Genomic DNA, 25463 nt, shown 5'->3' on the forward strand with positions numbered 1-25463 from the left:
ACTCATCTACGGAAAATTTTGAAATAATTTTATTTCTCCAATGAGTCTTGAAGACAAAGTCGAGAAACTGAGTTTGGAGACGCAGCCAGGCGCAAAAGCCGGACAGGAAACTGTGTTGGGTCCTGACGGCCAGCCGCTGTCGAAAAAGGCGCTCAAGAAGCTCGAAAAGGAGCGCGAGAAAGAGAGAAAGAAGGCAGAGACCGCCGCGCGCATTGCCCAGGAACAGGCCGCCAAGGCTGCTGCCGACGCCGCCAGCGACACTGCGAAAGACAACTACGGCAAGCTGCCATTGATGCAGTCCAACCACAAGACGGGCATCCCTCGAATCCAGTTCAAAACCCTGACCCCTCAGGACGACGGCAAGAAGGTCGTTTTCAGAGCAAGAGTGCACAATTCCAGACAGCAGGGCGCCACAATGAGTTTTTTCCTGTTCAGACAGCAGGACGAGCTGATCCAGGGCCTGATCAAGGCCAACGGCGACTCTGTGTCGAAGCAGATGGTGAAATGGGCGGCCTCGCTGAGTCTCGAGTCGATTGTTCTTGTCCACGGTGTGGTGAAGAAGGTGGACGAGCTGGTGAAAAGCGCCACGATCCAGGACGTGGAGATCTCGATTTCGAAGATCTACACCATCTCCGAGACGCCAGCCCAGCTGCCGCTGCTGATCGAGGACGCCTCGCGGTCCGAGGCCGAGGCCGAGGCGTCTGGGCTTCCTGTGGTCAACCTCGACACGCGGCTGGACTCGCGCGTGATCGATCTGAGAACGGTCACGAACCAGGCGATTTTCCGGCTGCAGTCCGGCATCTGCCAGCTGTTCAAGGAGTTCTTGCTTGAGCGGAATTTCGTGGAGACGCACACGCCCAAGCTGATTGCTGCTGCGTCGGAGGGTGGCGCCAACGTTTTCAAGGTCGACTACTTCAAAGGCAGCGCGTTTCTGGCGCAGTCTCCGCAGTTCTACAAGCAGCAGCTGATTGCTGCCGACTTTGAGCGCGTGTTCGAGATTGCTCCCGTCTTCAGAGCAGAGAACTCCAACACGCACCGTCACATGACCGAGTTCGTCGGTCTGGACCTGGAGATGGCGATCGAGGAGGACTACCACGAGGTCGTCGACCTGCTGTCGGAGATGTTTGTGTTCATTTTCAGCGAGCTCAAGAAGAGATACGCCAAGGAGATCGCCACGGTGAGAAGACAGTTCCCCGTGGAGGAGTTCAAGCTGCCCAAGGACGGCAAGATGGTCAAGCTGCACTACAAGGAGGGCATCCAGATGCTGAGAGACGCCGGCAGAGAGCTCGGCGACTACGACGACCTGAGCACCGAGAACGAGAAGCTGCTCGGCAAGCTGGTGAGAGACAAGTACGACACAGACTTCTACGTCCTCGACAAGTTCCCGCTCGCTGTGAGACCGTTCTACACGATGCCAGACCCGGAGAACAGCAACTACTCGAACTCGTACGACTTCTTCATGCGCGGCGAGGAGATCCTCTCGGGCGCGCAGCGGATCCACGACCCGGTGCTGCTTGCGGAGCGGATCAAGGCCCACGACGTGGACACCACGACGCCTGGTCTGTCGGACTACATCCAGGCGTTCACGTACGGCTGTGTTCCGCACGCGGGCGGAGGAATTGGCCTCGAGCGGGTGCTGATGTTCTTCCTGGACCTCAAGAACATCCGCAGAGCCAGCCTGTTCCCAAGAGACCCCAAGAGACTGAGGCCGTGAGAGAAGACACCCGTGCACCACACACTGAAAATAGTAAAAAAAGTCAGTCTAAAAAGTAGCCTTATCGCTGTTTATGTCCCACCCGGTCGATATCTCGCACACCCTGTCGCCTGTGGTGTCGTCCGGCGTGTCGAGTGCCGTCGACACGCCCGACGACGACTACGTGTACACGGGCGACCAGGATCCGTCGACGGTGCACTACTCGTACACCGAGGACAAGATGCTCAGGGACCAGGACGCCAAGGTGAAGGCTTTCCACTCGATTGCCACGTCGCCGAAAAACTCGCGCTCATCGTCCGTGCACTCTGCGCGGCCGGCGGGGCTTGAGCACGCGTCGCCAATGAGCGGCAGCAAGTTTGCGTACAACCCCATCACGCACGAGATGAGCCCGATGGGGTCGTCTGACCGCGACTTGTTCAAGGCCAAGGCACGGATGGGCAGCTTGCTGCTGAACGACCACAACTCGCTGATTGAGGCGCCGTCCAAGGAACTGATCGAGATCTACAAGAACATCGAGAGGTGTATGCAGATACGCGAAAAGTACCAGAGACTGTCTCTGCAGCGGCCGCAGGACAACCCGAAAAACAAGCCTGAGTGGCGCATCTACCCGAACCCGCCACCGCCGTTCTGGAAGAAGGGCGACAAGTACAGCATCGAGCGGAACCCGGACCAGGGCGACCAACTGGCTGAGAATTTCGACATTGCCAAGGTGGACATTCCGGGCCCAGACCCCGAGCTGGACTACGTGCTGGACGACGAGGACGTTTTCCAGGTGGTGGAGAAGAAGAGCGGGAACAAGATCGTCCAGATCCCGACGATGCGCGACTACTACATCGACCTCGAGCAGATCACGGCGATTGCGTCGGACGGGCCGACCAAGTCGTTTGCGTTCAAACGGCTGGAGTACCTCGAAGCGAAATGGAACCTGTATTACCTGCTGAATGAGCACGACGAGACGTCCGAGAGCAAGCGGAACCCGCACAGAGACTTCTACAACGTGCGGAAGGTGGACACCCACGTGCACCACTCGGCCTGTATGAACCAGAAACACCTGCTGCGGTTCATCAAGTACAAGATGCGCAAATGTCCGGACGAAAAGGTCATCATTAGAGACGGCCAGGTGCTCACGCTGCAGCAGGTGTTTGAGTCGCTGAACCTGACGGCGTACGACCTGAGTATAGACACGCTGGACATGCACGCGCACAGAGACACTTTCCACCGGTTCGACAAGTTCAACCTCAAGTACAACCCGATCGGCGAGTCGCGGCTCAGAGAGATCTTTCTCAAGACAGACAACTACATCAAGGGCCGGTATCTGGCCGAGCTGACCAGAGAGGTGTTTGACGATCTGGAGAGCTCCAAGTACCAAATGGCCGAGTACCGGATCTCGATATACGGCCGGTCGGCAGACGAGTGGGACAAGCTAGCGGCCTGGGTGGTGGACCACAAGCTGTTCTCGCACAACGTGCGGTGGCTGATCCAGATCCCGCGGCTGTACGACGTGTACAAGAACGGCGGCATCGTGGACAACTACCAGGACCTGGTGCTCAACGTCTTCAGGCCGTTGTTCGAGGTGACCAAGGACCCCTCGTCGCACCCGAAACTGTTTGTGTTTCTGCAGCGTGTGATTGGTTTCGACTCCGTCGACGACGAGAGCAAGGCCGACAGGCGGTTCCACCGCAAGTTCCCGTACCCACGCAACTGGGACTCGGCAAACAACCCGCCGTACTCGTACTATATCTATTCGCTCTACGCGAACATTGCGTCGCTGAACCAGTGGAGAGCGCGCCGCGGGTTCAACACCTTTGTGCTGCGGCCGCACTCTGGCGAGGCCGGCGACCCGGAGCACCTGATTGCGGCGTATTTGGCCGCCGAGGGCATCTCGCACGGCATCCTGCTGCGGAAACTGCCATACATCCAGTACCTGTACTATCTGTGCCAGATCGGCGTGGCGATGTCGCCGCTGTCCAACAACGCGCTGTTCCTGACCTACGACAAGAACCCGTTCCCGAGCTACTTCCGCCGCGGTCTCAACGTCTCGCTGTCGACAGACGACCCGCTGCAGTTCTCGTACACCAGGGAGCCGCTGATCGAGGAGTACTCTGTCGCTGCGCAGATCTACAAGCTCTCGAACGTGGACATGTCGGAGCTTGCGCGCAACTCGGTGTTCATGAGCGGGTTCGAGTACCGGCTGAAACGCCATTGGCTCGGCGCAGACTTCGACCAGCCGGGCAGAGACGGCAACGACATCGAGAAGACCAACGTGCCGGACATCCGCATGGAGTACCGCCACGAGACGCTCTCGATTGAGAGAGATCTGATAAAGTCGTATGCAAACATGGCCTAGACCGCCACAGGGGTGAGCGGGGTGCTGCCGAAAATCTGGCCCTTGCCGGCGCGGATTTGCTGGAGGACCCAGGCCCTAAATTGCGGTGAGAACATTTCGTACTCATACGCAACAACCTGCTCGGCAGTGGTGAACTTGCGGCTTCTGAACCAGTCCTGAACATTTTCTAAGTACCCCTTGTTGTAAGGATGGACTGTTTCTGGCACCGGCAGCACGACACGCACGTTGTGCGCGTCCGGGTGCTCGACGCTGACGTACCGCTGGGCGTTGACGAGCCCTGCGCGGGCCTCCTCCTGGGTAATTTTGCGACGAAATAGAATGTTCTTCAGCCTCGAGTGGCGCGAGCCAAGCGTATATCTGTACTGCCGGGCCCTGCTGAGCTGCAGAAAGTCGATGCTGGTCTCGTTGAGCTCAAAAATGCGGCCGATTGACATGTTCAGCGTCAGCAGCAGCAGCGTGAACAGCTCGTTGACGACGATCATGAGCAGCGCGGCCGGGTGCAGGATCTGGTGCGGGCCGTAGCTGAGCACAGCCTTGGAAAATGCAAACGTCGAGGCCAAAATGTAGAAAAAGAGCAGCTCGAAGCACGTCACAAAGCACAGGAACCACACGTAGTTGTTCTGCGCCACGATTGTGCCGATGTAGAGGCAGTAGTGGTCGAACCGCGGGATGCAGCAGCCCCGTGTGGAGGAATGGTGCGCACGCAGCGTCTTGATCGAACGGCACTGTGCACACCAGAAGGGCAAGCCGTCAGCGTTGCACAGAAACATCTGCGGCGGCGCGATCAGCGCCGCGTCGTCCACGACCGACGGCGATTTCTCATCCAGCTCGCCGCGCACATACAGCTGTCCGTTGGCGTAGTAGCTGCTCAGGTTGTAGGGCGGCACCGCCACAGGGAGCGAGCCGGGGCCAGCGGCGAAGATGAGCGCCCACGACGCCAGAACCAGCGCCGCGAGCACCACTTCCCCGACAATCAGCCCCACGCCAGCGGAATGACGGCCCGAGTCGTAGATATTTGTCTTGCACACCACGTAGCAGTAGGCGTATTGGATGTAGAGCAGGTAGATGAATACTCCGACAGGAAAGACGCGGCGCAGCACGTGGCGCAGCATCATAGAGTCTTCAGGTGAGTGCTTGCGACGAGTGTTCTGGAGAGTCTGGCTAGATCCGATTCCTGGGTCTTGAAGAGCTTGCGCACCCTGGCAACGTCTGCGTGGGCTTGGAGTGTCTCGTCGGACAGTTGTGTGGGGGTCCCCTCGACTAGCTGCTGGAGCTGGCTGAAAACCGTCTCTGGATCCTCTTTGTCTAGAATTCTGATCACCAGCAACTGCGGGCTGTCGGTGACGCCAAACGTCTTTAAGCACTCCAGAATGTTCTTCAGCGGCGACAGATTGTAGATGATCTCGGTGTTGATCGACTTTGACTTTTTGCGGTCAAAAGAGTCGTCCAGGAGAGTCTTGTAGACCGCCGAGAGCACTTGTTCTAGGGTGAGCAGGTAGTCTCCGTTGACAAAAGCGTAGTTGTAGGCTGGATCTGCGGCGAGAAGCCTGTCGCGGATGTGATTCTGGTTGCTCACGTTGGTGAAATAGGCCGCAAAGACAGGGTTTTGCGGGAACTGGGGGAACGTGAATAATTCAAACATGAATAAAAAAAAAAAAAGATATGGAATTTGCAGAAAACCCATGGGAGGAAGTTTGCGTGGGGGACAGGGAGGGAGAGAAAACACCGGACAGCAAGAGCCAGAAAGGCGAGAGCGGGCGCGCGAGCGGGACTGACGACAATGTCGCCGATGAGAGCGACGAGGCCCTCGAAGACGATTTTGGCGATTTTGGCGAGTTCGAGGAAGTGGAAGTCGACCGACCCGCGGTGGACTACAGCTGTCTGTCGCGGCTGGGACGCGGGACGGGCGACGACGCGACGATGAAGTTTGAGGGAGACTGGACGGGGAAGTACTTACGGCTTGTTGCTGCGGAGCGACAGTGGCAGCGACAGCATCAGCAGCAGATAAGCTACCGGGGCCGCGCGGCACATTTGGAGACAGAAACTCACCGCCGCGTGGAGGCTGTGGCGGCGCTGTGGACGAGCGTGGAGAAGCGTGTGGCGACAAAGGCCGGCGTGACGAATCTTTTCAGCTGGTCGAGCACCAGGGAGACCGCGAAGCCGGCGAAGAAGACACAGCAAATCAACTCCAAGCTGCTGCGCACGGCGGCCGCAGAGAGCCGCGCCATAATAGACCGCCGGCTGGAGGCGCAGCGGCAGCAGAAACAGAAGCTGGAGAAGGAGCGACACGAGCGAGAGAAGCGGATCCGCGAGGAACGGCAGCGCAGAGAGCAGGAGGCTCTCAAGTACCGGTCTGTGGCTGCCGTGCCCCAGAAAAAGGAGAGGACGCTGTTTGGACGACTTTTCGGGGAGAAGAGCAAAATTGCCGCAGACAACCTTTCGCACGACAAGATTGTTCAGCCGGCGCAAACGGCAGACGACGCCGACCTAATCAGCGAGTTCAGGGAGCAGCTGCAGCGGCGCGAGGACAGCGATGAGGAGGACCGCGAAGTCGATTACGGCGAGATAGGCGCAGGTGCAGCGGACGGCTCAAGCCTGCAGGACATAATAGACCAGGCAGAGGAGGACTCAGACGCGCGCTCGAATGTCAGCGAGACTTTCGGCGAGTTCCACACAACCACGCCGTCGCAAAGCTCGAGCTCGCCCGAGTCCAGGTCGAGCCCGCGCGCAATTCCGGGAAATCTCATCGACCTGTAAACTCCACGTCCCTCTAAATTTCCCCGGATTCGGGGCATTTCCCGATTTGGCAACCAGCCGCAAATTTTTTATAGATTTCTAATCATTTCTTCCCGTCTCCCAGTTGTTCTTCTTGTCTTTTGCTCGCTGTTTCCACTGACGCTATGAATGGGAACGAACTGACGAAACTCAAGGGCAAAGAGGGCTCGCACGGCTCGGAGCAGGGCACCGTCCACCGCAGAACGTCGACGTCGATGCCACACAACAGCGTCGCTCCCTTGACTGACTCCGCAAACATCCTCCCTGTGGTGCCTGAATCGCTGCCCACGACGCCGGGGTATGATCTGAACACAAACTCGTACTTTGATGGCGCCGGCACGAGCTCGTACTTCGACCTGGCCTCCAGCAAGGGTGTTCTTGCTGCGCGGCCTCCGATTCCTCCCGCGCAGCAGCCGCTGTCGACGTCTGCTGAGTCCGGCAGGTTGGGGGGCGCCAGCCACAAGGTGGAGGGTGGAATGACGCTGGACAACCCGCCACGCAACAAGTGGCGCGTGGTCTCTGTGGTGCTGTGGGCCGTGTCTGCTGGACTCTCCGACGCAGCCCCAGGAGCATTGCTGCCCACCATCGAGAAGTACTACAACATCAGCTACGCGGTGGTGTCGCTGATCTGGCTGGCCAACGCTATCGGGTTCATCATCATCGCGGTGATCTGCCCCAAGATGGAGCCCCTGCTGGGCAAGCGCAAAATGACGTCGGGCGGGTGTCTGGCGCTGGTGGTCATGTACACGCTAGTGAGCCCGGGCTACAAGTTCCCCCTCGTCGTGGCGGGCTTCTTTTTCGGCGGCCTTGGACTCGCTACGTGCCTGTCGCAGCAGAATATCTTCCTGTCCAAGTTTGAGAGGTCTTCGCAGTATCTGGGTTATTTCCACGGTGGCTACGGGCTCGGGGCGTGCGTGGGCCCCTTGATCGCCACGGCCATGATCGACAGCGGCGTGAAGTGGCATCTGTTCTACCTCATCCTGCTGGGCATGTCCGTGTTCAACTTCTGGAACATGTGGTTCGCATTCAAAGGGGCTGACGACGATCTGAAACCGTGGGATAACTGGGAGCCAAAGTCGCACACCCCTACCCCAGAGAGCCCGGGCGAGGATGACGGCAAATACACGATGTTGGAGGAGACGCTCGGGTTCACAGAGACGCTGCGGCAGCACGAGGGGGCTCAGGAGCCGAAGGAGGAAAGCGTCCTAAAGGTGTCGCTAAAAAATCCCCGTACATGGCTGCTGGCGTTCTTTGTGCTGTTCTACCAGGGCGCAGAGGTCTCGATGGGGGGCTGGGTCGTCACGTTCCTGGAGGTGTACCGTGGAGGCGAGGCCTCGAGCACCGGTTATGTCTCGTCCGGATTTTGGGGCGGTCTTACGATCGGCCGGTTATTCCTCACCACCAACATCCACAAGTTTCTTGGCGCAAAGCGCGGCGTCACCATCATGATCGTGGGCGCCATTGTCACGACGCTGCTCGGCTGGGTAATCCCGATCCTCATCGTCGAGGCCGTGGCTGTGTCGTTTGCGGGCATCTTCATCGGCCCGATCTACCCGCTCATGATCACCATTGCCGTGCGCATCCTGCCCCGGAAAATCCAGGTTATATCGCTCACCATAATGACTGCCTTCGGCTCCTCGGGCGGCGCCCTGTTCCCCTTCTTGGTGGGACTCGTGTCCCAGTACGCGGGTGCCTTCGTTTGCATGCCCTTTATCATCGGATTGCTCGCTTGCACCTGTATCATATGGTTCCTGCTTCCAAACCCGGACAGACCAAGGGTCACCAATTTTGTACAGAGAGTCTGGTAATAATAGTTATATCGTGCTCTATTTACAGTTTGCGTGGGATGTAGTCGTAGAACCACCCAGTTCTACTCGGATACTCGGTCGGCACGCGCAGCTCCAGCGGGAACCGCTTGCCAATCTCCAGCTCGTTAGCGGCCTCAAACAGCTTCTGGCTCACGTGTTTCAGGTCCTCGTTGGCCTCCTTGATGCTCTCGTATTGCTGCTTTAGCTGCGCCTCCTCCGCCTGCTTCTTTTCCTTACGCATCACCGCCCACGCTCTCATAACTGTGAGGTGCTTGACGAAATCTTCCCTCGACAGTTTCAGCATCTTGGGCATTTTTCTGGTGGCAGATATAACCGAGAGCTGAGTGACCACACGCTGCGCAGCAGGATCCAGCCCTGCGCGGATACGCTTGGTCCGCACAAACTGAAGGTTTGCGCCGCACTTCTGGGCCGTTCTCACTGCTCCAAACATGAAAAATTTGACGATAAAACTGGGCTTAGGTAATTTTGTGTAAGTTATTTTTTTCTCGTGCAAAGATGGCGGAGTCGCTGCTAATTCAAGTTATATGTCTCACTCTAACAACCCGTTTTTGACGGCCGCCAGCGTGCCCGACATCCACATAGTGCCTCCCGCAGCGGAGCAGACGCCACCTCCGTTGCCCCCACTCCCTTCACGGCCTGCAACGCCCAATTCCCCGGCAAACTCGCTCATCTCCGAGGAGGAGGTCCTTGCAAACATGCCACCCTCGCCAAAGTACACGGAAGTGCCTTCGCCAGGCGAAATCAGCATACCTAATAACCAGGCAATCGACCCGTTATCCATTAATGACACCCGTCCGACGGCTGATCCGCCAGCGTACTTGGAGACGTCTTTTTTGGATGAGCCGCCATTCACAGACGACGAGCGCCCACCCTCAACCCCACAAAGGCCGCCTCAACGCCCACCTAGGCCTTCACGCCGTTCGCACTCGACGCCGCCAGCACGGTCGCGGTACCAGCGCCCTTATGCGCAGCCTCCAGGCCAGCCACCACGGCCGTTGCATCCAGTCTATGCCCCGCCTCCCACGCAATACCTGGGGGCCACCGTTTCTTCTCCAAATAGGAGGACCCCATCGCCAACGTTACCGCCACGTAACTATTACCGTTAATACGAAAGATCCACAGCGGGGCCCTCAATGTATTGCCTGACAGCGTGCTCCACTGTGTAACTATCCGATATAGTGTAACGGCTATCATGGTCCGCTTTCACCGGGCAGACCCGGGTTCGACTCCCGGTATCGGAATTGGCAATTTCTCTTCTATTTTTTAGGCGACGCCTGGTCACGAAGAGCAGCTCCGAATAAGGAACCTCCTGCCAATTCGCAGTATTCTTGGGCGTGTGGCGTAGTTGGTAGCGCGTTCGCTTAGCATGCGAAAGGTCTTGGGTTCGACTCCCAACTCGTCCATTCAGTTTTTCATTTTTTCTGCAGTCTGCATGCTACGTAACGAGACGTGCATGCTGAAAAAATATCTGATCAATGGGAAAACCCTGTCAAAAACATCGGAGAAAGTGACGAAACAGGAAGCCATTACTGATATGCAGTTAAGGAAGCCACGCTGGCTTCCCGCTTGTTTTTCCGCTCTCCAACTGGCCTGAATCATCGCATCTGCATCTTCGGCGTCGCACGACCTATTTCTTTTTCTGAAAATTTTTTTATTTTTAAATTGTATAGCTTCCTCAGGATCTTCTTTTTCCCTTCTTCTTCTCCTTCTCATAGACAAAGACCTTCTTTCAGCTCCCATCAATCCCCAATTGGATTTTGATTGCTGCCATCCCAACACTTGTACATTCTTATTGGCTACAGAGCTTGAAAAGGGACTTAAAGTGCGTGAGTTAAGGAGAGGACTCGTAGCCCTCTCGTAGACAAGGACCTATATTAACCTCTATTATAGAAAAAATATTTTTTTACCATGTCTGTGAAGTTTTCCAATCCTATCTCTCCCCCAATGGAGAGTACTGGAGACACTCTCATCACCCTGGAGACCCAGGATGGTGTTGCCCTGCAAGGATATTCCTTTGGTGCTGAGAAGGCAGTTGCTGGTGAACTCGTCTTCCAGACCGGTATGGTGGGATATCCAGAGTCGATCACCGATCCTTCGTACGAGGGTCAGATCCTTGTAATTACCTACCCTTTGGTGGGTAATTACGGTGTTCCAGACCGCCAATTAATGGACGATGTTGTCGAAAAGCTGCCAAAGTACTTTGAGTCCAACAGAATCCATGTCGCCGGTCTGGTTGTCGCTCATTACACTGAGGAGTATTCTCACTACCTTGCCAAGTCCTCTCTCGGCCAATGGTTGAAGAGCGAGGGCGTTCCTGCGATTTACGGTGTCGACACAAGGGCTTTGACCAAGAAGCTTAGAGAAGACGGTTCCACCCTCGGTAGACTGTGTTTGCAGAAGCCAGGCACGAACGTTGCCGACTGCATGAACCCGCAGACCTGGAAGGACAATTTCGTTGTTCCTGAGTGGGTGGATCCCAACACACAGAACCTGGTTGCTGTTGTTTCCACCAAGGAGCCCGTCGTTTACGATCCGCCTGCGAAGGTGGCCAGATTGGGTCCTGACGGCAAGGTGATCAGAATCGTCGCCGTGGACGTGGGTATGAAATACAACCAGATCCGATGCTTTGTCAACCGCGGCATCTCGCTCAAGGTCGTGCCATGGGACTACGACTTCACGAAGGAGGAGTACGACGGGTTGTTCATCTCCAACGGTCCTGGTGATCCATCTGTCATGACCGACGTTGTTGAGAAACTGAGAAAGTGTCTCGAGGAGGCCAAAACGCCGATATTCGGTATCTGTCTCGGCCACCAGCTGATGGCCAGAGCCTCGGGCGCATCGACTTTGAAGCTGAAATTCGGTAACAGAGGCCACAATATTCCGTGCACGTCCACCATTTCCGGCAAGTGCTACATCACGTCGCAGAACCACGGGTACGCTGTCGACGTCAACACGCTTGCTCCCGGTTGGAAGGAGCTGTTTGTCAACGCCAACGACGGCTCGAACGAGGGTATATACCACACAGAAAAGCCGTTTTTCTCGGTCCAGTTCCACCCCGAGTCCACTCCTGGCCCAAGAGACACAGAATTCCTGTTTGACACATTCATCCAGACCGTCATCGAGTTCAAGAGCTCCCAGAAACTCAAGGCTGTGGAGTTCCCTGGCGGAAAGACCGACGAAAACAAAGCTCTGCATCCACGCATCAATGCCAAGAAAGTGCTGGTTCTTGGTTCCGGTGGCTTGTCCATTGGACAAGCCGGAGAGTTCGACTATTCTGGCTCGCAGGCCATCAAGGCCTTGAAAGAGGAGGGAATATACACCATCCTGATCAATCCAAACATTGCCACCATCCAGACCTCCAAGGGTCTCGCAGACAAGGTGTACTTCCTGCCCGTCACGCCGGAGTTTGTGAGGAAAGTCATCAAGCACGAGCGGCCGGATGCCATCTACTGCACGTTTGGTGGCCAAACCGCCCTGAATGTTGGTATCCAGCTGAAGGACGAGTTCGAGTCGCTCGGGGTCAAAGTTCTTGGCACGCCGATCGATACCATCATCACCACAGAGGACAGAGAGTTGTTTGCGCGGTCCATGGACGAGATTGGCGAGAAGTGCGCCAAGTCTCAGACCGCGTCTTCCATTGAGGAGGCGCTCGCCGCCGTGAAAGAAATCGGCTTCCCGGTCATCGTCAGAGCCGCCTACGCTCTGGGAGGTCTTGGATCTGGTTTCGCCGATAACGAGCAGGAGCTCATGGACCTGTGTCAGAAGGCCTTTGCTGCGTCTCCCCAGGTTCTTGTCGAAAAGTCCATGAAGGGCTGGAAAGAGGTGGAGTACGAGGTTGTTCGTGACGCTTTCGACAACTGCATCACCGTCTGTAACATGGAGAACTTCGATCCTTTGGGCATCCACACCGGAGACTCGATCGTGGTCGCTCCGTCCCAGACGCTTTCTGACGAGGACTACAACATGCTCAGAACCACTGCCGTCAACGTGATCAGGCATCTGGGAGTTGTTGGTGAGTGCAACATCCAATACGCCCTGAACCCGCTTTCGAAAGAATACTGCATCATTGAAGTCAACGCCAGACTGTCCAGGTCGTCTGCGCTGGCCTCTAAAGCCACCGGATATCCGCTTGCCTACACCGCCGCCAAGCTTGGTTTGAACATCCCGCTGAACGAGATCAAGAACTCTGTTACCAAGTCCACCTGTTCGTGCTTCGAGCCGTCGTTGGACTACTGTGTGGTGAAGATTCCAAGATGGGACCTGAAAAAATTCACCAGAGTGTCGACTCTGCTGTCCTCCTCCATGAAATCCGTCGGAGAGGTGATGAGCATCGGCAGAACGTTCGAGGAGGCCATTCAGAAAGCCATCAGGTCGACGGACTACCACAACATCGGTTTCAACAAGACGGAGGCCCTGATGTCCATCGATATCGACACAGAGCTGCAGACCCCTTCGGACCAGCGTCTTTTCGCCATTGCCAACGCGCTATCCGAGGGCTACTCGGTTGACAAGATCCACAAGCTGACGAACATTGACAGATGGTTCCTGAACAAGCTGGAGGGACTGGTCAAGTATGCCGACAAGATCGCGTCATACGGCGTGAAGGAGAAGCTGCCGGCCTCGATTCTGAGGCAGGCCAAGCAGCTCGGCTTCGAGGACAGACAGATCGCCAAGTTCCTCAACTCCAACGAGGTGGCCATCAGAAGACTCAGAAAAGAGCACGGCATCGTTCCGTTCGTCAAGCAGATCGACACCGTCGCTGCCGAGTTCCCTGCCTACACCAACTACCTGTACATGACGTACAACGCAGACTCCAGCGACGTCGACTTCAACGACAACGGTGTGATGGTGCTGGGTTCTGGTGTCTACAGAATCGGCTCTTCTGTCGAGTTCGACTGGTGCGCCGTCCGAGCCATCAGAACGCTGAGAGAGCAAGGTTTCAAGACCGTCATGGTCAACTACAACCCGGAAACCGTCTCCACCGACTACGACGAGGCCGACAGACTCTACTTCGAGACCATCAACCTGGAGAGAGTGCTGGACATCTACGAGATCGAGAAGTCTTCCGGTATCATCATTTCCATGGGTGGCCAGACCTCCAACAACATTGCCCTGCCTCTGCACAGACAAAATGTCAAGATTCTCGGCACCTCGCCGGAAATGATCGATTCGGCCGAAAACAGATACAAGTTCTCTAGAATGCTGGACAAGATCGGCGTCGACCAGCCGGCCTGGAAAGAGCTCACCTCGATCCAGGAGGCCGAGGAGTTCGCCGAGAAGGTCACGTATCCTGTGTTGGTGAGACCGTCTTATGTTCTGTCTGGTGCTGCCATGAACACTGTCTATTCCAAGGCCGACCTCGCGTCGTATCTGTCGCAGGCCGTCGAGGTTTCTCCAGACTACCCTGTTGTTCTGACCAAGTACATTGAGAACGCCAAGGAGATCGAGATGGATGCCGTTGCCAAGGACGGAAAACTGATCATGCACGTTGTTGCCGAGCACGTCGAGAACGCTGGTGTCCACTCTGGTGACGCCACACTGATCGTTCCGCCTCAGGACCTGGACAAGGAGACCGTGAGCCGGATCGTCGAGGCTACTTCCAAGATCGGCAAGGCTCTGGACGTGACTGGACCATTTAACATCCAGTTCATTGCCAAGAACAACGAGATCAAGGTGATCGAGTGTAACGTGAGAGCGTCGAGATCGTTCCCGTTCAACTCCAAGGTGGTGGGCACCGACATGATCGAGATGGCCACCAAGGCCATTATGGACATTCCTGTGAAGCCGTACCCTGGCGAGAAGCTGCCGGACGACTACTGTGCCGTCAAAGTGCCTCAGTTCTCGTTCTCGAGACTTTCTGGCGCCGACCCTGTTCTGGGTGTCGAGATGGCTTCTACCGGTGAGGTTGCCTGCTTCGGCCACAACAAGTACGAGGCCTATCTCAAGTCTCTGATTTCGACCGGCTTCCAGCTGCCAAAGAAGAACATTCTCCTGTCCATCGGCTCATTCAAGGAAAAGCAAGAGCTGCTGCCATCCATCAAGAAACTGTACGAACTGGGCTACAACCTGTTTGCGACAGCCGGAACCGCCGACTTCATCCAGGAACACGGCGTTCCCGTCAAGTATCTGGAGCTGCTGACCGACAGAGAGGACGACAAGCAAAAGGCCGAGTACTCGCTGACACAGCACCTGGCCAACAACCTGATCGACCTGTACATCAACCTGCCTTCGGCCAACAGATTTAGAAGACCGGCGTCGTACGTGTCCAAGGGCTACAGAACCAGAAGAATGGCTGTGGATTACGCGGTTCCTCTGGTCACCAACGTCAAGAACGCCAAGCTTTTGATCGAGGCCATTGCCAGAAACCTGAGTCTGGAAGTCTCCAACATCGACGCTCAGACCTCGCACAAGACCGTTGAGTTGCCAGGTCTGATCTCGATCTCCACGTTCGTGCCGTCGTTCGAGTCCGACTCTGCTTCCGCCAACATCGAGGCCGTCACCAAGGCTGCTCTGGCCGCCGGGTTCACTCTCACGTCCATCTCCCCGGTCACAGGTTCTGGCTCGTTCATTGTCGACGCCAGAACCCTGGCCAGGGTCCACGAGCTCGCCCAGGACTCCACCTACACGGACTTCTCGTTTGGCGTCGCTGCGACCGAGGAGAACCCGACCCAGATCCAGCACATTGCCTCGCTCACGTCGTACCTGCTTGTGCGCTCCGACGAGTTCCTCAAGAACAAAATCGCATCCACATCTGCGCACTTCGGCGTCTGGCCCGAGAAAAAGCCAATTGTCACAGACACCAAGACCACCGACCTGGCCTCTGTGCTTTTGCTGGCCTCCCTTTACAACAGACAGATCCACGTCACCAACGTCACCAGCAAGGACGACCTGGCTCTGATCACCATGTCCAAGGGCAAAGGTCTGCAAGTCTCGTGCGACGTGTCTGTGTACTCGCTGTTTGCTTCGCAGGAAGAGTATCCTGGAGCAAGCTTCCTGCCAACCAAGGAGGACCAGAAAGCTTTGTGGGACAATTTGGACTCTGTCGACTGCTTCTCTGTGGGCGAGACGCCAAGCCTGCTCGCGCAACACGTTGGCCAGCCGGTGACTGCAGCCATCGGCATTGCCGACACGCTGCCGTTGCTGCTTTCTGCCGTTGCAGAGGACAAGCTGACGTTCGAGGACATTGTTGCCAAATTGCACGACAACCCGATCAAGATCTTCAACCTGAGAGACAACGAGTCTGTTATCGAGGTCGACGTCGACAGAGCCATGTCCTCGCTCAAGACCAAGAGAAGCGTGTGGTCGCCGTTCCAGTCCAGAAACCTCAAAGGTGCCGTTGAGAGAGTGCACATGAACGGCCAGACGGTCTGTCTCGAGGGCGAGTTTGTCGTCGCCGAGGCTCTCGGAAGAGAAAATGCTTTCCTTGTCCAGCACCCGTCGTCTCTTGCCGGCACCCCAGCCGTGGCAGAGGCGCAACTGGCTGCTTCGCCAGCTGTCGCCGGCAGAAGAGCCTCGAGATACTCGTTTGACGGCGCCAGAAGATCCACGCTCATCGACTCTCTGAAAGACACCAGCGCAATTTCGGAGTCGCATGACACTCCTACCGGTGCCGAGCTTGTTTCCTCGATGCCTCCAAGAGAGCTGTCGCTTCCAAACGCCATCATCTCCTACATCAAGGGCGACAATCCGTTCCTCAGAAACTCTGTTCTGTCAGTGAGCCAGGTCTCCAGATACCACCTGCACGCTCTGTTTGCTGTTGCACAGGAGATGAGGCTGGCTGTTGAGAGAGAAGGTGTGTTGGACGTGTTGAAGGGCCGCGTCTTGACGACGGCCTTTTTCGAGCCGTCCACCAGAACCGCGTCGTCCTTCAACGCTGCTATGCAGAGACTGGGCGGCCGTGTTGTCTCAATTTCCGAACAGGGCTCCTCTGTCAAGAAGGGTGAGACCTTGCAGGACACCATCAGAACTATGGCCTGCTACTCCGACGCCATCGTCCTGAGACACCCTTCGGAGGAAAGTGCAGATATCGCTGCCAAGTACTCTCCAGTTCCTATAATCAACGGCGGCAACGGTTCCAGAGAGCACCCTACCCAGGCCTTCCTGGACCTGTTCACCATCAGAGAAGAGCTGGGTACTGTCAACGGCATCACAGTCACCTTCATGGGCGACCTGAAATACGGAAGACCAGTGCACTCGCTGTGCAAGCTGCTGCAACACTACCAAGTGAGAATCCAGCTTGTTTCTCCGCCAGAACTCAGACTTCCAGAGAACATGAGAAAGAGGCTTGCCGAGTCAGGAATGCTTGTTGGAGAGTCCACAGAGCTGACCAAGGAGATCATCGCCAAATCTGACGTGCTGTACTGCACCAGAGTTCAGCAGGAGAGATTTGCCGACAAGGAGCAGTACGAGAGGCTGAAGGACTCGTATGCTGTTGACAACAGGATTCTTGCGCACGCCAAACAGCACATGTGTGTGATGCATCCGCTTCCAAGAGTCAACGAGATCAAGGAAGAGGTGGACTTTGACCAGAGAGCAGCGTACTTCAGACAAATGCGTTACGGTCTGTTTGTGAGAATGGCGCTGTTGGCCATGGTCATTGGTATTGATTTTTAACTAAGATAATAGATAATAGATGTTAGAATTAATGTTTCGTGCATGAGTGATCTGATTGTAGTGTCTATTATATTTTTTTCTCCTGCGTTGTAAAAAATATGCCTCCTACCGGATTTGAACCGGTGATCTTCGCATTACGAGTGCGACGCCTTACCACTTGGCCAAAGAGGCAATATACGCGTTTATTTCTACTCCTTTTCGCCATGAAGGAGCATTCCTCATGGTAGCACGGAACTTATAATCCAACAAATAGCTCTACAGTCAAAATTATCACCAGAAGCTTGTTTGCAGCTATACACTAAGTTCGCCTTGGCTTGACATTTTGTCTAGTTTGCCTTTTTCTGCTCATCCCGCTTCGAGTAGATCTTGGCGGTGAAGGGCTCCTCTATCAGTTCAACAAGTTGGTACATGGCGTAGACAAGACCGGAAATGAACACGCCCGAGGCCTTACCGTACCACAACGCTGTTCCCAGGAAACACAGAGTGGATCCGTCGTACATTGGGTTGTCAAGTACGCTGAACGGGAAATCTGTGATTCTCTCGTCTTTGAGGAAACCAAAGTGGTCTCCAAGGTACGTTCCCACGATTCCTAGTTTATACATGGAGGTGGACACAAAGACAGAGCCGGTTGCAAATAGCAGCGCGCCGATAGCCTTGACAAGCGGCGTGTCCAGCAATGGAGAAGTCGGCTGGTCCAGAATAGCGTCTCTGTATATGTGATCTCTAATCAGACCGAGGGAGAAGACGGTCAGCGAGAATGCGTACACGGCAAGCAACTTACTACCAAAAGCCAGTTTCGACAGCAGTTTAGTGTTGTACTCGAGTCTGGCTCCAAAGTTCCAGTACAGAGGGTTGAACACCACAAAGAAGATCGACGTCTGGAGCTTCTTGGAGTTGAAGTCGATGTCTTTGGCGAGTTCCCAGTAAATGTCCTTGAATTTGTCGACGTAGTCCATGTCTTGTGAATAATTTTTCATGTGTAAAGCCCCATTATTTATAAGGCCCGCGCTCCAAAATGTTGAATTTGCAATCACATGCACTTTGCTGTGGAAAAAGGGAGAATCTTGCAAAATATAAATACCTATCGCTCCCACCCGCAAATTGCCCCGATTTTGCGGAGCCAACAATGCAGATTTGCCTGCCCGATGCGATCACATGCAAATTCGCGGCCCCTTTTTAAGCCTGAAAAAATTGGGTGTTGGGCAAAACGCCTGAACTGGTGTACCTTACTGCCTGTATTTACTTACCTATAGTGCTCACGCCTCGAGCCGCTCGGCAGCGAGTCTCCTCTCGATCTCGGCAAGCTCGCGTTCCCGAGCCTCGATCTCCTCCTTCTTCAGCATCAGATCCCGCTGCACACGCTCCTCAAACGCACGCAGCCGCTCTTCCTCGAGCCTGATCTGCTCCTCCTTGTCGTCCAGGGCCGGGCTGTCGGCGACTTTCGGCGACTGGTGCGCACCGTTTCCGTTGGCCACGCCCGTCATGCTCGTCGCCATCGAAGACACTCTGGCCCTGCTGAGCTCGCTAACGTCGCCGATCTCGCCCTCCTCCCCGAGAGTCTTGGCACGGTAGTTCTCATACAGCACCTCGTGAGTGTAATCCTTGAAGTCGTTCAGATGCGTGATGAGAAGCGTGTTTTTCAGCGACAGGAAGTCGCTGATCTCGTTGTCGAAGATATCGATCGTGCCCCACGGATACACCCGTACACGCTTGACCTCGCCCGACGCCGGGTCCTTGTGCGTCGTGTTGGACCCCATCACGGCAAAAGGAAGCGTCTTCCCCAGGTACTTGTTGAGCTCGATCGTCTCCTCGTCGGCGCCCTCGTCCAGGTTGAAGAAGTCGTCGTTGAAGTCGAAGATCGGCAGCTTGTAGTGCTCGATGTCTTCCATGATGAGTTTCTTGTTCAGTTTCAGCTCGGACAGCGTCAAGGAGTCTGCTTTGGCGATCACCGGCACTATATTGACCAGCTCGCCCAGCGACTGCATGAAAACGACGTCCTGCTCTTTGAGTCCGTGGCCCGTCGGGGTGATGAAGTACAAGCAAACATGGACCCGACAGTCCTTGAACCTGGGGTTTCTTCTCAGCTTGGACTCCTCAATCAGAATCTCGTCGTACTGGTGTTTGACGTAATCCGTGATAACCTGGAATGACACGCTGTTATCCAGGCTGGTGCCAAAGCCAGGGGTGTCGATCAGGTTCAGACAGATCCGGACGCCCTCGCCGTCCTCCAGCTCGACGGTGCTCTTCCTGAGCTGCATTTCGCGGTCCGGGCTGATCAATTCCTCGGGGGAGTACATGTGTATTGTCGAGGAGGGCTCGACGATCAGCTGGTCGCACAGCGAGTTGATGAACGTCGAGCGGCCGGAGCCGCTCTCGCCGACCACCATGACGGTGAAATTCAGCGACTTCTTGAGCGTCTTTCTTTTACGCAGAGCGGCCGAGTTTCCTAGGACAGTAACCATGTTGCCAACGCGTTAAAATAATTCGCGTAGCAATAAAATAAAATAAATACATCTACGGCTGCACAGCCGTAATACATAAATAGCCGTCTATTTAGCTCTCGCCCTGATGGTCTGCAGCTGCCTGTAGCGGCGCTCCCAGTTGAACTGCCAGTCCGAGTTTGTCCAGATCTCGCAGAACTGGCCGCACAGCGTGCTCACGTTGCGGACGTAGCTCGGCAGGTTGTGCTCGCTGATGAGCTTGAAGTGCGTCGTGCTGAATATGGCCGGGATGCCCGCCTTTCGAAAGATCTTCACGCGGTAGCACCGCTCGGCGCACGGCTCGATCACAATGCTCATGAAGTTGAACTGCGACGCGATCTTGTGGAACAGAAACGGCTCGCCCGAGTCGTTCCAGTAGATGTTCACGAAGTCGTTGCCGATGTGCCGCTTCTTGCTGCTGACGGCGTCGTCGGTGCCGTGCGGCATCATCGTCGTCACGTGGAAACACACGTGCGTCACCGGCGAATGGTGATGCACCGTGTACTCGCCGTCCTGGTCGTTCTGCGTGTCCAGTCCGCCAACGTAGTAGTCCCTGCAGCCACGCAGCCGGATAAGCTTCCCAAGCCGCGTCAGAAACGCCTCGTACGCGTCAGACCCGAACTGGTTGCTCAGGATGTCCTTCTCGGTGGTCTGGCCGGGCCCAATGTACACGACGCCGATTTTGTGCAGGTTCACCACCGGGATCCGGTCCATCACCGCCACAGACCGCCGGACCTGGTCGTCCATCTCCAAGGGCTTCAGATCGGCATTCTGGGCTCCCAGGAGCGCGGAAACCACGAACGACGGCCTGAGAGACGCGTGTGTGTGCTGGGCTGGCAGCCTCACTTCGAAGCGGTCGATAGCGGTCGATCGACGCAGCGTGAGCAGCGACTTGGGCGTGTGCCTGTGGCTCGCGACCGTGAGGAGCCCGTCGCCGTGCAGCCAATGGCATGTGTCGTAGTCCTTGTCCTGCTCAATCTCTGTGTCAGGGGCGAAAATCTGTCTCGTGCTGTTGTCAGCCGTCACAAACCGGTTGATGGCCTCGTAGTGCACTTTATTTTTCGTGTCCTCCAAGCCGAGAGCCACGAGGTTTTTATTGATGAAGTCGACGAGCTGGCTGCGCTGGTCCATGGAGAGCTTCAGAAACCAGCCGCAGACCGCGCGGTACGACATCGCCGTCAAAAACAGCAGCAGCTGCTGGCTGACCTCGAACGACTGGGTTGAAGGCAGTCTGTCCAGCGAGGAGTCCAGATAGTCCACGTCGTGCTCTTTTTTGTACTGGAACGAGTCCTTGGAGTACTCGATGTACTTGAACGCGATGGCGAAGATGCGTTTGTAGTCCTCGGTGGTCAGGTTGGAAATTAGAGCGGGCAGTTCCGAAAGACTAAATAGCAAGTCCAAGATGGGGGCAGCGGTAGCAGCGGCGGACAGTCTGGTCTGCAAAATGCTGAGAATGGGGCCCAGAAACCGTTTGATCGAGGCAGAGAACTCGTAGCACGAGACGATGAGGAAGTGCAGACACGGAATGCCGGTCTTGTCCCAGGACTTGAGCGCCGAGATCACAGAGCTGATCAGCAGGTCTTCCTCTGTTCTGGAGAAAATCGCTCGATACGCCGGAATCGCAGACAGCGTCCGGATCAGCGCGACTTGGACGTCTGTTTTCGACACGGCTACCGGGCGGAAAGACGACGGGAACCGCAGCTGCAGCTGGTGGCAGAGCGTGCGGAGCAGCCGCAGGATCTGGTCGTGAGACGGGAACAGCGACGAGTACGCCAGCTGCGGACACAGATGGCCCAGCATGAACGAGTAGACCTCCCAATCGACAAAAGTTTCGAGCGTGAAAACGACAAGTTCGAGCCAGTCGCTTAGATCGCATCGTTTGAGACACCGGTGGCTGCAGCTTTCCAGCAGCTCGCGCGGTAAGTACGGGAGTGTCTCGGGATACTGCCATTTCCAGCTCTCGTCGCGCGTGTGGCCGGTGCCGACGTTCCTGGCCAGGTTGTGGCACAGTCCGTCCACGTCGCAGACATCGACAAAGTGTATGTAGTCGTCTGCGGGCCTGGCGCGGGCCATGAGCCGTGCGACGGTGAGAAAAGTGTCGTGGTCGGTGGAAATGGCAGAAGAGGCGAGCTTCAGCAGATAATCGAAGATAGCACCGGCTTTTCTGGTGTTGCGCGAGCTCTGGCAAAGAACCAGCAGCGAGTACACAACGTGCTGGGTGAACGCGGCCGCAGACGGGAACTTGGCCACGAGCAGCTCTAATAGCTGTTCGTCGACGCGGAGCAGAATTTTTGCGAGTGTCTCGCGATAGCCGGCGAGGCTCCAGAAGCCGTCATTGAGGAAGAAGTCCAGATAGTGGCCGAGAGGCTCGCGTCTTTCGCAGATGTCCAGCGACTCGAAAAAAGCCAGCTCTAGGACTGCAAGAACCTTGTCGGTGGTGCCGAAGTTGCTCATGAGCGCCTCGCAGTTCTGCTGCCAGTTTTCCGTGATGGCCACGCATCTAAGCTCCGAGCTGTAGCTATCGATGACGAAGTCCAGCTGCGACTCCGACAAAACGTCTCTGTTTTTCTCGAAGAGTCGCACGGTATGCTCGCGCGATAATGGGCTAGCAACGGCCTGCAGACGGTCAAAGAGCCCTGCGACCGTCGATCTGTCCACGGAGCCGCAATCTATAGCTATCAAACAGTTCCAGAACCGCGCGTCCGTAAGCTGTTGTTGCGAAAGAAGGCCTAAGCTAAGCAGCGAGAGCACCACAGAGCAAATGGCGTTGGCCACGCCCGGCTGCGTCAGTGCCGGACAGGAGGCAATAGCCGGTACCAGGAGTCCACTGGCAGTCTCCAGCACGTCCGTGACCAACGTGCTGACCTTCGATGTATCTCTGTAGTAATCCAAATATGTTCGCACAAACGCCAGACAGCCGTACGCGGGCTTCTCCTCAGCTCCAATGATTTCAGTGCACCTCACGAACGTCAGCAAAGAATAACTCGGGCTGCTCAGAAGCGCCACCAAAATGCCGTCGATCGTGTGGTCGAGCTGGACATTGCCCAGCTGTTTGGCTTTGCCAAGAATGCCGACGATATCGCGCACGCTGGAGGGCGGAACACAGCCGAGAGATATGTATGTGTCTATGATCTGGAAGTATGCGGTGAGCGTGTCTATGTTGGTGGCGAGGGTGGCCAGATCCAGCACCTTGGAGAGCAGATTCGCAAGGTCCTTGGACTCGAACAGATTGAAGTTGAATTTCAGACAATTTGCAAGGAACAAGGCGAACTGTGTCTGCGATTCTTCTCGCTTGGGCAGGTTGTTTAGCGTGCTCCAGATGTATTTGAAGAACGGGTATGGCTGGTAGATGAGCAGGTCGTAGAGGTCGCGGCCGTCGTTTGTGAGCAACATTAGACTCTGGACGCTGTATTCGGTGTCCGACGCGAGATAGTCGAGTATATCCTTATAGTATGCCATTTTAGTGGGCGTTGAGTGATCGCTTGCCTCAATGCAGGTGAGAAACAGATTGAATGTCTCCAAACGGAGCTGGTCCGAGTTCGAGAGCTCGAGGTTCTGTTTGGCGAGAAACCACAGCTCCGGGATAGACGAGATGCTTACGGTCTTGATGGAGGAGGTCAATTGGCGGACGGCGGCGATTTTGGCGCTCGTTGACCCCGTCTTGAGTGTCGCCACCAGATCCTTCTGATTGATCAGGTCTGTGCCGACCACCGTCGGCTGCACGGCTATCGGCTTTGATCTGAAAGTCTTGGATATCGATTTGAACATGACATGGATTTTTTTTTAATTAATCCCGAATTTTTTTTTTATTTACTGTTCTTGACGTATCTTTTTTGATCTGTCAAAAAATATTGTTATTTTTCTAATCTCGACGCAGATGCCAGAGGTATATAAACACAGGCGACGCGCTTGTGCGGGCTAAACAACCTCATGATGGACCGACTCATTGATCCTCTCTGCCAACTAGCTGCCAACCCAACGGCGCAGTCGCTTACTCTGGGGTTCAGTGCGGCTATTCTGGGAATAATCACCACGATGGTCACTTCCAGCAAAGACCAGTTCCGTGGAATCGACCTCTTACAGGAGCTCATAGACATTGAAAACGCGAACAAGAATCAGACACTTGCGAACTCGAAGTACGAAGAGATGATTGAGATTTTCAGCGTCGTGCTGGCGTTGGGAGCACTTTTTTTTGCTGGGCTTTTTGTTCTGGTTGGCGTACTATTTTGGCGAATCAGAGCACAGAAATGGCTGATTAGTGACTGTCAGACCGAAATGACAGACCTGAAGGCCACTCTGAACCATTTCATGGCCAAGGAGGACGAACTCTTCTACAACATTTCCGTTCGGTTGCAGCAGGAAAGCGATACCCTAAACGCAAACCTGAACACAGTGGTGAAGAACGGGATGCTGCAGATCGAGGAGATGGTTGCAAAGTTTCAGACAAAGATGAAGGCGTGTCGCCAGAACATCAAGGGCGAACTGAACAAGTTTGACACCATCAAGGAAGTTTCAGAAAAGACAGAGCAGAACCTCGGCAAGTTTGAGTCCTCTCTTTCCACCTACACGGCCAAAATGCAGCGGCTTGAACAACAATCCGCCAACCTCAAAAAGACGATCGATCAGTACGTCTCACAGGTGGACATCAAGGCAGAGCTGATGGACAAGGAGCACGAGCTCGCCAAGATCCGGATCTGCAAATGCAACCTAATGCTAACGAACTCCCAAATTTTGCTGGAGAAGATCCTAGGAAACATGGACGGAGCCGCCGAAGTGAGCCTCAGCGACGTCCTGAAAGACCTGGATCGCGACTTCTCTCTCGATTCGGACACGTATTTCAAGGCGTATTGCGAGTCCACCGACCTGACGCTCGTGGACATCAGCAAGAAGCTGGAAACGGTCCAATCGACGCTGGGAGAGCACGATGAAAGCATCAAGAAGTCCCGCAGCAGCATCGAGGACGTCAGGCGGGACATGCGCGAAGAGCTGAGACAGTTCACTAGCAGAAACGAGCAATGGATCTACAACTGGATTTCTGTTCTGTACGGCCTATTCTCGTCCGACATCGCCCAGCTGCAGATCCAGCTGCTTGGGTTGGACGATCTCGACTCGCTGCGCAAGCTGGAGGAGACAGGAGCGTATCTGAAGGACGAGTGCGTGTTCATTGAGAACTTTATTTTCGAGTGCAAGAAACAGTGTTTCGGTCTGCTACGCGAGCTCAGTTTGCTGCTTTTCGAATTTTACCTGCTCAAGACCGAGTACCTCAGCCAGAACCAGATCCTCGAGGAATGCGACACGCGGATCGAAACCACCGTGGCGAGACTGTTTGAGTTATTCCAGACCAGCTTGCAGAACTCGTCTATGAGCCACAGAGACTCACAGAACCTGTCCACCACAATTTGCAAGTTCCAGGAGAAACTAGTGGCGGACCTCAAGCTCACGTGCTCCAACTTCAACGTCATTTTCAAGCAGAACATCGAAGACTTCTTCATCATCTTCAAAACGCTCAAGGACATGGACGAGCGTCTGCCCAGCGACGAGGACTCGTCCGTGCTGATCAACAACCGCCACTCGTTTTCCGACGACGACGCAGTCACCAGCAACAGCTCTGACTCCTGGGGCCTGGACGACGCTTCCGCATACAAGCCGCTGCGCTTGGTCGAGAAGAGGACCGTCTCGTGATGTCGACGCGTCGATCGCCGCCC

The 25463-nt window shown here is 55.5% G+C and overlaps 12 protein-coding genes across 12 annotated transcripts; 8 read left to right on the forward strand and 4 right to left on the reverse strand.

Moving 5' to 3' along the window:
* Positions 1-40: 40 nt before the first annotated feature.
* On the forward strand, positions 41-1714 carry KL911_004194 (uncharacterized protein; the record flags this gene model as incomplete). Its single annotated transcript, XM_043199458.1, has 1 exon — positions 41-1714. One exon carries the CDS (start codon positions 41-43, stop codon positions 1712-1714), a length of 1674 nt encoding a protein of 557 aa, XP_043053018.1.
* A 73-nt stretch (positions 1715-1787) lies between these two features.
* On the forward strand, positions 1788-4061 carry KL911_004195 (uncharacterized protein; the record flags this gene model as incomplete). The annotated part of the gene is made up of 1 exon (XM_043199459.1): positions 1788-4061. One exon carries the CDS (start codon positions 1788-1790, stop codon positions 4059-4061), a length of 2274 nt encoding a protein of 757 aa, XP_043053019.1.
* A 188-nt stretch (positions 4062-4249) lies between these two features.
* KL911_004196 (uncharacterized protein) lies at positions 4250-5191 on the forward strand (the record flags this gene model as incomplete). Its single annotated transcript, XM_043199460.1, has 2 exons — positions 4250-4294; positions 4502-5191. 2 exons carry the CDS (start codon positions 4250-4252, stop codon positions 5189-5191), a joined length of 735 nt encoding a protein of 244 aa, XP_043053020.1.
* A 532-nt stretch (positions 5192-5723) lies between these two features.
* Positions 5724-6818, forward strand: KL911_004197 (uncharacterized protein; the record flags this gene model as incomplete). Its single annotated transcript, XM_043199461.1, has 1 exon — positions 5724-6818. The coding sequence occupies one exon, from the start codon at positions 5724-5726 to the stop codon at positions 6816-6818; it is 1095 nt and encodes a 364-aa protein (XP_043053021.1).
* A 143-nt stretch (positions 6819-6961) lies between these two features.
* KL911_004198 (uncharacterized protein) lies at positions 6962-8644 on the forward strand (the record flags this gene model as incomplete). The annotated part of the gene is made up of 1 exon (XM_043199462.1): positions 6962-8644. One exon carries the CDS (start codon positions 6962-6964, stop codon positions 8642-8644), a length of 1683 nt encoding a protein of 560 aa, XP_043053022.1.
* A 22-nt stretch (positions 8645-8666) lies between these two features.
* On the reverse strand, positions 8667-9095 carry KL911_004199 (uncharacterized protein; the record flags this gene model as incomplete). The annotated part of the gene is made up of 1 exon (XM_043199463.1): positions 8667-9095. The coding sequence occupies one exon, from the start codon at positions 9093-9095 to the stop codon at positions 8667-8669; it is 429 nt and encodes a 142-aa protein (XP_043053023.1).
* A 94-nt stretch (positions 9096-9189) lies between these two features.
* Positions 9190-9771, forward strand: KL911_004200 (uncharacterized protein; the record flags this gene model as incomplete). Its single annotated transcript, XM_043199466.1, has 1 exon — positions 9190-9771. One exon carries the CDS (start codon positions 9190-9192, stop codon positions 9769-9771), a length of 582 nt encoding a protein of 193 aa, XP_043053024.1.
* An 838-nt stretch (positions 9772-10609) lies between these two features.
* On the forward strand, positions 10610-17278 carry KL911_004201 (uncharacterized protein; the record flags this gene model as incomplete). The annotated part of the gene is made up of 1 exon (XM_043199467.1): positions 10610-17278. One exon carries the CDS (start codon positions 10610-10612, stop codon positions 17276-17278), a length of 6669 nt encoding a protein of 2222 aa, XP_043053025.1.
* Positions 17279-17604: 326 nt separating this feature from the next.
* On the reverse strand, positions 17605-18234 carry KL911_004202 (uncharacterized protein; the record flags this gene model as incomplete). The annotated part of the gene is made up of 1 exon (XM_043199468.1): positions 17605-18234. The coding sequence occupies one exon, from the start codon at positions 18232-18234 to the stop codon at positions 17605-17607; it is 630 nt and encodes a 209-aa protein (XP_043053026.1).
* A 300-nt stretch (positions 18235-18534) lies between these two features.
* Positions 18535-19740, reverse strand: KL911_004203 (uncharacterized protein; the record flags this gene model as incomplete). Its single annotated transcript, XM_043199469.1, has 1 exon — positions 18535-19740. One exon carries the CDS (start codon positions 19738-19740, stop codon positions 18535-18537), a length of 1206 nt encoding a protein of 401 aa, XP_043053027.1.
* Positions 19741-19827: 87 nt separating this feature from the next.
* KL911_004204 (uncharacterized protein) lies at positions 19828-23526 on the reverse strand (the record flags this gene model as incomplete). The annotated part of the gene is made up of 1 exon (XM_043199470.1): positions 19828-23526. The coding sequence occupies one exon, from the start codon at positions 23524-23526 to the stop codon at positions 19828-19830; it is 3699 nt and encodes a 1232-aa protein (XP_043053028.1).
* A 162-nt stretch (positions 23527-23688) lies between these two features.
* On the forward strand, positions 23689-25440 carry KL911_004205 (uncharacterized protein; the record flags this gene model as incomplete). The annotated part of the gene is made up of 1 exon (XM_043199471.1): positions 23689-25440. The coding sequence occupies one exon, from the start codon at positions 23689-23691 to the stop codon at positions 25438-25440; it is 1752 nt and encodes a 583-aa protein (XP_043053029.1).
* Between the last annotated feature and the right edge of the window lie 23 nt (positions 25441-25463).

This window comes from Ogataea haglerorum, assembly GCF_019207285.1.
Source record: "Ogataea haglerorum isolate 81-453-3 chromosome Unknown 81-453-3_NODE_12_length_311171_cov_96.283249, whole genome shotgun sequence".
Taxonomy (NCBI): Eukaryota; Fungi; Ascomycota; class Pichiomycetes; order Pichiales; family Pichiaceae; genus Ogataea; species Ogataea haglerorum.